The sequence below is a fragment of the Coregonus lavaretus genome (genome assembly GCF_964263955.1).
Source record: "Coregonus lavaretus genome assembly, contig: HAP1_SCAFFOLD_435, whole genome shotgun sequence".
Lineage (NCBI taxonomy): Eukaryota > Metazoa > Chordata > Actinopteri > Salmoniformes > Salmonidae > Coregonus > Coregonus lavaretus.
Window position 1 is genome coordinate 143,396 of NW_028163374.1, and position 9,023 is coordinate 152,418.

Consider the following 9,023-nt stretch of genomic DNA (forward strand, 5'->3'; position numbering starts at 1 on the left):
AAGACAACATTATTCTCCAGAAGAAAAGGACTTTGTCATGTGCTGTAGTTACCGGTTCTTGGTGTCAGTGGCGTTGACAATGGCCGGCCCCAGAGTGTCAATCAGCATCTCTGCAGCCCCCTCGTTGTCATTGATCACAGCACAGTGGAGGGGGCTGAACGAGTTGCCCTCGGTGACATATGCTATGACAAAGTCCTGTTTCAGTGTAAGGTCCTCCACTGAGAGTCATAACCCCTAATTCTGTTGTAGTCTTGTTCATTCCCCCACATGGCTCCGTCCACACCAATCGAATGCTTTTCAAGCCACAAGAGGGAGTGAATGAGTGTACACTTCATGGAGGAGAGAACAGAGCTACAGTCCAGTTAGTCAGTACGTACCGTTGTATGTAGGGGTGTAACGATCCATCTACTACATCGATGTATCGATTTATATTCCTATGATCCAACTACATCGATCTGTGCTCGGTGAGTTGGCCTTTTGGACAACATATATCACTCTAACATCGTTTTAAAATGTAATAAATCGATTGTATCGATACTAGGAAATAACCCATTGGATTTAAGCACGTCAGACTTTATATGGATGTTTTTTCTTAGCACTTTTAATGATAAAGGCTTTAAACATTACTCGATTCAGTCTGCCTATCCGTGACGTCATCGCCCCACGCCAGCAGCAGCGCAAAGGCGCAAAGACAACAAAACATAGCATGGCGGACGACAGAGGAGAAGCCGACGAGCGAGAAATTATCAAGCCACCATTGCGGTCCTTACAAGAAACAGGAATCTAGGAAACTTCACCTGCACTGTCCAGTATCCAGGTATTTATTTCAGTCACACTGGTTGAATTTTTGGCTAAAAGGTTACTGAATCGATTTCAAGTCACTGAATCGTTTCGGATCGTATCGTTCTAAATGAACCAATATCGTCCTTGAATCGTATCGACAACCACGAATCGTGATACAAATCGAATAGTTACACCCCTAGTTGTATGGCCTGCCTAATTCAGGGACATGTTTACGGTGCTGAAGAGAGAAAATCAGAAAAGATCTAGTGTTCCGTTAGTCCAGTACGTACCGTTGTAGCAGGCCCAGTGTAGTGGCGTGTAGCCCTGGTTGTCTGTGATGACGGGGAGGGTCTCCACTGACTGGGCGGCGTGTAGGAGTCCCCCCAGCACCCCGATGTGTCCGGATTCCGCCGCCAGGTGGACAGGGGTCCGCCCCTTACAGTCCCGAACCAGGAAGCTGGCGCTGTGCTGCAGCAGGGCCTCCACACACTCCTCATGACCCGTCAACGCCTGGGAGGAAGGGCAGGGAGACAAGAATGGATTTGAATAACTAATAATCAATGATATAATAATGAATCATCAATTATTACAAATGATGTCTGGAGGCAGGTCCCCCTACAGGGATGAATACACCACTACCCATGGACAACTACTTTTCTGAAGATAATATGTATATTTGAGCCTCCCCGTCTCTTTCTGTGTGTGAGCGTATACAGCCAGCTCTCCTCCTCACCCCTCTGTGTAGCGCTGTTCTGCCCCACTTGTCTTTGGCTTCTACGCTGGCTCCCTTGTTGAGTAGTGAGTACACACAGTCTGTGTGTCCGCTCAGCACTGACAGCATCAGAGGGGTTCTGATACACAAGACAACAAGGTCATATTACAAACTGGTAATAACCAGGCTGAGTCCCAAATGGCAACCTATTCCCTATATGGTACACTACTTTTGACCCGAGCCCATAGGGTTCTGGTTTAAAGTAGTGCACCAAGTAGGGCATAGGGTGCCATTTGGGACGTAGAACTAGTGTCAAAATCTCTTTATTTCAGGAATTGTATCCAAAACCCAATTGACTTACTGTCCATTCCCGTCTTGAACGTCCACTGCACTCTGGAGGTCAGCATTTCCAATCAGCAAACGCAAACACTCCGAATGACCGTTGGTAGCTAGAGTAGGATAAACAGAGAGGATATAAGAATGTGAGATGAATGACCGTTGGTAGCTAGAGGAGGATAAACAGAGAGGATATGAGCTGATTGCTGGACGACTATTACCTTCACATGAACAGACAGATTTCTAGAACAGTGGTATTGGTAGATGACATCCTCATGATGTTAACACAGCAGATAATAAAACATTTTGGGGCTGAGGCCCTCGAAGCCTGTCACCTGCTAGCTGTGTACCTGGCTCTGGATAGAAGTCCCCCTGTGCACTGATCTAGGATCAGCTTACCCTCCCCAGATCCTCAGCAATAATGACAAAAAATGACCTTAGATCAGTGTGTAGTGGGCATTTTCACACTATGCTATATAATATCCCTAGAGTGGACATTGGCGTCCTAGCAACATGACCAAACAAATGTCCATCTTGGTAAGGAAAACTTTTGAATTACAGAATCTCTAGGTCTTACGTGATATCCTATGCGTACCTGCAGCGTGGATGGGGGTCCTCTTCAGGGTGAAGTCTTTAACCAGGATGGAGGCTCCCTGGTTGATGAGGACGTCAACACACTCCACATGGCCTTTAAAGGCAGCCAGGTCCAGAGGGGTGCGCCCCTGGCTGTTCCTCACGTCTAGATCCAGCAGAGACTGAACCAGGACCTCCATAGCATGGTGGTGGCCGTGGTACGCCTGAATGGAAACAAACACACAGTCTGAAGCAAAGTCCAGTGGTATGCCTGAACAGATATACACTCCTAATATAATCAATGTCCTATAGTAGACCAGTGGTATGCCTGAACAGAAATACACTCCTAATATAATCAATGTCCTATAGTAGACCAGTGGTATGCCTGAACAGATATACACTCCTAATATAATCAATGTCCTATAGTAGACCAGTGGTATGCCAGAACAGATATACACTCCTAATATAATCAATGTCCTATAGTAGACCAGTGGTACGCCTGAACAGAAATACACTCCTAATATAATCAATGTCCTATAGTAGACCAGTGGTATGCCTGAACAGATATACACTCCTAATATAATCAATGTCCTATAGTAGACCAGTGGTATGCCTGAACAGAAATACACTCTTAATATAATCAATGTCCTATAGTAGACCAGTGGTATGCCTGAACAGAAACAGTCCTAGACCCCTAAAGTAGACCAGTGTCTCTCAAATCGGGTGCCCATTTTTTCTCCCGCCCAGCATCAACATCGAAGGTCCCTGCCAAGCGTGAGATTTAGAAACACTCTACTTCTCCTCTGTTGGAGGTTGATTAACTCAAATGGCAAAATAAGGAAATCATCCTCATCATCACCGTGTCAAAATATGCATGTATTTTACACTAATCAGGAACAGATAGGAACATGGTGTGTGAGTGTCTGGACAATCAACTTTTCGTGGAAAAACAACACCATGCCTGCATCCCAGATAGCACCCTATTTCCCATGTAGTGCAGTACTTTTGATCTGGGCCCATAAGGCTCTGGTCAAAAGTAGTGCACTAAATAGGGAATAGGGTGCCATTTGTCATGTGGCGAGACCCCTACAGGAGCAGGTAGGCTTTACTCACAGCTAAGTGTAGGGGGCTGATGGGAGCTCTGACATCAGAGTCGTTCAGGATGTCTGTCCCTGAGGTTTCCATTAGCTGGGGAAAGACAAGGACGGGCCAGTTTAGACTTGTAACATATTTACTTTGAAGGTTAGTCTAGTAGCATGTTTCATGTTGTAAATCTCAGTGACCAGCCCCTGCAGACATACTGGGGTGTTGCATTCGTATCTTAAACAAGCTAGTGTGAGGAAAAGTAACCAACTGGTACTTACCACATCTAAAGGTGTTTCACTTGCAATCTGGAAAAAGAACATCAAGAGTGACGATGCGGCCACGACAAACATGCAACCACACCTTAAAACCTACTGAATATCAACGTCTGTCCCAAATGGCACCCTATTCCCTATATAGTGCATTACTTTTGACCAGAGCCCTATGGGCCCTACAGCCATTTGGGACGCAGACAAAATGGTCTGTGAATGCAGGGCGTCTAGTCCCCTGTGGTTCTGACTCACCAGCTCCAGACAGAGGCGGTGTCCGTACGCAGACGCGTAATGGACTGCGTTGTAGCCCTGATTGTCCCTGATCCCTGGGTTAGCGTCGTTTCGCAGCAAATATTCCAGACACCTAGAGGTCAGAGGTCAAGAGTTCACTAATCATTATACCAACATCAAGACAGACAGATAAGCAAGCAGAGACACTTTCCCAAAGGAGACGTGGCCAAGCTTTCACACTGCAGATTTAACACTAGTATGTATTCAAACACGACCAACAACATACTCTAGACTACAGTGAAATGTGAAAGGTCATGGCACCACAACATACTCTCCAGACTACAGTGAAATGTGAAAGGTCATGGCACCACAACATACTCTCCAGACTACAGTGAAATGTGAAAGGTCATGGCACCACAACATACTCTCCAGACTACAGTGAAATGTGAAAGGTCATGGCACCACAACATACTCTCCAGACTACAGTGAAATGTGAAAGGTCATGGCACCACAACATACTCTCCAGACTACAGTGAACTGTGAAAGGTCATGGCACCACAACATACTCTCCAGACTACAGTGAAATGTGAAAGGTCATGGCACCACAACATACTCTCCAGACTACAGTGAAATGTGAAAGGTCATGGCACCACAACATACTCTCCAGACTACAGTGAAATGTGAAAGGTCATGGCACCACAACATACTCTCCAGACTACAGTGAAATGTGAAAGGTCATGGCACCACAACATACTCTCCAGACTACAGTGAAATGTGAAAGGTCATGGCACCACAACATACTCTCCAGACTACAGTGAAATGTGAAAGGTCATGGCACCACAACATACTCTCCAGACTACAGTGAAATGTGAAAGGTCATGGCACCACAACATACTCTCCAGACTACAGTGAAATGTGAAAGGTCATGGCACCACAACATACTCTCCAGACTACAGTGAAATGTGAAAGGTCATGGCACCACAACATACTCTCCAGACTACAGTGAAATGTGAAAGGTCATGGCACCACAACATACTCTCCAGACTACAGTGAAATGTGAAAGGTCATGGCACCACAACATACTCTCCAGACTACAGTGAAATGTGAAAGGTCATGGCACCACAACATACTCTCCAGACTACAGTGAAATGTGAAAGGTCATGGCACCACAACATACTCTCCAGACTACAGTGAAATGTGAAAGGTCATGGCACCACAACATACTCTCCAGACTACAGTGAAATGTGAAAGGTCATGGCACCACAACATACTCTCCAGACTACAGTGAAATGTGAAAGGTCATGGCACCACAACATACTCTCCAGACTACAGTGAAATGTGAAAGGTCATGGCACCACAACATACTCTCCAGACTACAGTGAAATGTGAAAGGTCATGGCACCACAACATACTCTCCAGACTACAGTGAAATGTGAAAGGTCATGGCACCACAACATACTCTCCAGACTACAGTGAAATGTGAAAGGTCATGGCACCACAACATACTCTCCAGACTACAGTGAAATGTGAAAGGTCATGGCACCACAACATACTCTCCAGACTACAGTGAAATGTGAAAGGTCATGGCACCACAACATACTCTCCAGACTACAGTGAAATGTGAAAGGTCATGGCACCACAACATACTCTCCAGACTACAGTGAAATGTGAAAGGTCATGGCACCACAACATACTCTCCAGACTACAGTGAAATGTGAAAGGTCATGGCACCACAACATACTCTCCAGACTACAGTGAAATGTGAAAGGTCATGGCACCACAACATACTCTCCAGACTACAGTGAAATGTGAAAGGTCATGGCACCACAACATACTCTCCAGACTACAGTGAAATGTGAAAGGTCATGGCACCACAACATACTCTCCAGACTACAGTGAAATGTGAAAGGTCATGGCACCACAACATACTCTCCAGACTACAGTGAAATGTGAAAGGTCATGGCACCACAACATACTCTCCAGACTACAGTGAAATGTGAAAGGTCATGGCACCACAACACACACAACAGTAAGAGAGGTGTGAGACGTACTTTCCGTCTGTGTCGGAGGCAGCAGCGTAGTGGAGCGGGGTGCAACCCCTTTTATCCAGATCGTTCACACTGGCCCCAGACCCCACCAAGGCAAACAGACACTGGTAGTTACAATTGGCTGCCGCATAATGCAGAGGACTCCTAGAAGAACGCACAGAAACCATTCAACATCAACAACAGAAACAGCTTATTGGAGCTGTAAAACATTTACATTTTACATTTACGTCATTTAGCAGACACTCTTATCCAGTGCGACTTACAGGAGCAATTAGGGTTAAGTGCCTTGCTGCAGTGCACATAGACACATTTTTCACCTAGTCAGCTAGGGGATTTGAACCAGCAACCTTTCGGTTACTGACCCAACGCTCTTAACCGCTAGGCTACTTGCCGCCCAATATTTCCCATAATAATTCCTATATGCCCCTATACTATATTCCCCATTATCATAAAGATCACATATGAAAGTTATTTGATGCCACAGACAGACCTTCCGAAGCTGTCCTTTCTGTTGAAGTCTGCCCCTGTGTTGAGCAGCAGATTCAGACAGTCCAGGTTCCTGGTAACAAGATATCAAGTTCAGAAAGGCCCTCGTACATCTGAGCTATCAGGTGAATGGTAACAAGATATCAAGTTCAGAAAGGCTCTCGTACATCTGAGCTATCAGGTGGATGGTAACAAGATATCAAGTTCAGAAAGGCTCTCGTACATCTGAGCTATCAGGTGGATGGTAACAAGATATCAAGTTCAGAAAGGCCCTTTCACATCTGAGCTATCAGGTGGATGGTAACAATGAGAACCTTAAAGAAAAGAGAAACCCGTACACTGCTCTTGCTAGTATCACTGTTTTTATAATGCTAATAAAAGCAATAATAAAAAGTGATACTAGCAAGAGCAGTTTGCAGGTTTCTCTTCTCTTTCAAGAAGATATAAAGACAATTTAGACCAGAGCGCAAGTCAATACCACCATGGCATGGAACCACAATATACAGAAATGATACCGCACTAATGATCTATACGATTTTTTTATACTGCTAAACAATGTGAAATGTAAGAGTGTGAATATGTGTTTGTTCTTTCTGGTGGCTTTCCAGTTCATGAACTAAATATTCCTTGGTGTAAAGCCTGGACCAGTCCACTCACCCAACAGCTGCTGCAGCATGTAAACAGGTCCTTCCAAAGTCGTCAGGGGTGTCTATATCAAAGCCTGATGAGAGGAGCTAACGACAGCAGTCAGAGAACCCACTGAGAGCAGCCAGGTGGAGGCGGAACATCCCATGGACGCCTCGCCTGCAACACATTTTTACATTTTAGACTTTAAGCAGACACTCTTATCCAGAGCGACTTACAGTTGATTCAGCTAAGATTGGAAACAGCACCACATCACAGTCCTCATTAAACCCCACAGCAGATCAACACATCAGCATGCTGCAATGCCCTGTCTATCAACCCCCCACACACCACAATGTGTTGAGCATAGTCTCCAAGCGGCAATTCGGTCAATGACAGAATTGCAGATGCATGTTGCATTATTGCTGGAAACTGTGTGTGTGTGTGTTCTCACTTGGCTGTGTCAGCTCCGTTCGTGATGAGTGTATTGATGAGTAACTCGTGGCCGTAGCGAGCAGAGATGTGCAGGGGTGTGTTTCCATTCTTATCTTCACAGTCGATCTCAGCACCTACAGAACACACACACACACACACACACAGACACACACACACACATACACACACACAGACACACACACACGTCAACCACTTGACCCTAGAGGCCTCATGAAGCTTCATGTTCAACCACATTGCAAGTAACATTGCTCTGTGCCAGTGAATCATGGTTTGAAGACAAAAGACAATGCTGAAGAGCCTACTGGTTCATATATATTCAGTTGAGAGCATTCACAGCGACTCACCATTCTGGATGATGGCTTGAGATCTGGAGAAGCGTCCGTGGATGGCCGTCATGTGGAGGGGGGTCTTTCCATCTTTACTCTGCAGATAGAAAGACAAAGATGGTTCACACGGCAGTCTGTGCTGCTGACCACAGGCAAAATCAAACACGTATTGGAGGAGCGCTTGATGGCATTTAGTTTGCATTGTTAGGCCTATTCCATTGGTATTTGAATGTAGACCAGGGCCAAATACTAAGCCATGTGCTGCGTCAGTGTGTGCGTCCCAAATGGCACCCTATTCTCTTCATAGTGAACTACTTTTTGAACCAAAGTAGTGTACTTATAAAGGGAACAGGGTGCCATTTGGGACACAGGCAGTGTCATCACGGCTCCTTGCTCTATGGGCCCCTGGTCAAAAGTAGTGCACTACATAGGGAATAGGGTGTTATTTAGTTCAGACACAGTGTTGGTCATCCGGTCTCCTCACCTTGATGTTGACGAGGGCCCCGTTGCCCACCAGCAGCTCCAGGCAGAGCGCCCCATGGCGCAAGGCGGCCGTGAAGTGGAGTGGGGCGAAACCCTTCTCGTTCACCTGGTTCACGTTGGCGCCGCACTCGATCAGCTCATTCACCACCACGTCCTGCCCGTTGTAGCATGCCACGTGGAGGGGGGTGTTACCGTAACCATTGGGCTCATTTATCTGGAGGGAGCAAGGGAGGGAAAAGAGTGGAGAGAGAGAGGGGGGGGGGGGGGGGACAAAACAATACATTCCTGATCAGGTCACTTGGTTCTGAAAACCCCCTGGCCCAAAACACTGGCTCCAACCTCCATCTCTTCATTACTTGAAAGGAAATCATTCGCCAACCCACTAGAGCTCTGTATTTTCATTGAGTTGTAATTGAACAGTGACTACACATTTGAATGCGTGTTGACTCACATCCACTCCAAGGTCCAGGAGGTACTTGACCACACTGATCATTCCACTGGAGGCTGCAGAGTGGAGAGGGGTGTAGGCCTTCTTGTCTTTACAGGACACCTCTGATCCATGAGAGGCCAGCAGTTTCACCACCTCAATGTGCCCTATGGTAGAGAGAGA

The 9,023-nt window shown here is 46.1% G+C and overlaps 2 protein-coding genes across 2 annotated transcripts; both read right to left on the reverse strand.

The window, feature by feature from the left end:
- Nucleotides 1-1,035: 1,035 nt before the first annotated feature.
- On the reverse strand, nucleotides 1,036-1,938 carry LOC311118196 (uncharacterized protein; the record flags this gene model as incomplete). The annotated part of the gene is made up of 3 exons (XM_084193047.1): nucleotides 1,857-1,938; nucleotides 1,517-1,634; nucleotides 1,036-1,293 (listed from the first exon to the last, which is right to left on the reverse strand). Exons 2-3 carry the CDS (start codon nucleotides 1,622-1,624, stop codon nucleotides 1,036-1,038), a joined length of 366 nt encoding a protein of 121 aa, XP_084049173.1. The 5' UTR covers nucleotides 1,625-1,634; nucleotides 1,857-1,938.
- A 5,996-nt stretch (nucleotides 1,939-7,934) lies between these two features.
- LOC311118198 (ankyrin repeat domain-containing protein 61-like) lies at nucleotides 7,935-8,696 on the reverse strand (the record flags this gene model as incomplete). The annotated part of the gene is made up of 3 exons (XM_084193048.1): nucleotides 7,935-8,027; nucleotides 8,415-8,627; nucleotides 8,685-8,696. 3 exons carry the CDS (start codon nucleotides 8,694-8,696, stop codon nucleotides 7,935-7,937), a joined length of 318 nt encoding a protein of 105 aa, XP_084049174.1.
- Between the last annotated feature and the right edge of the window lie 327 nt (nucleotides 8,697-9,023).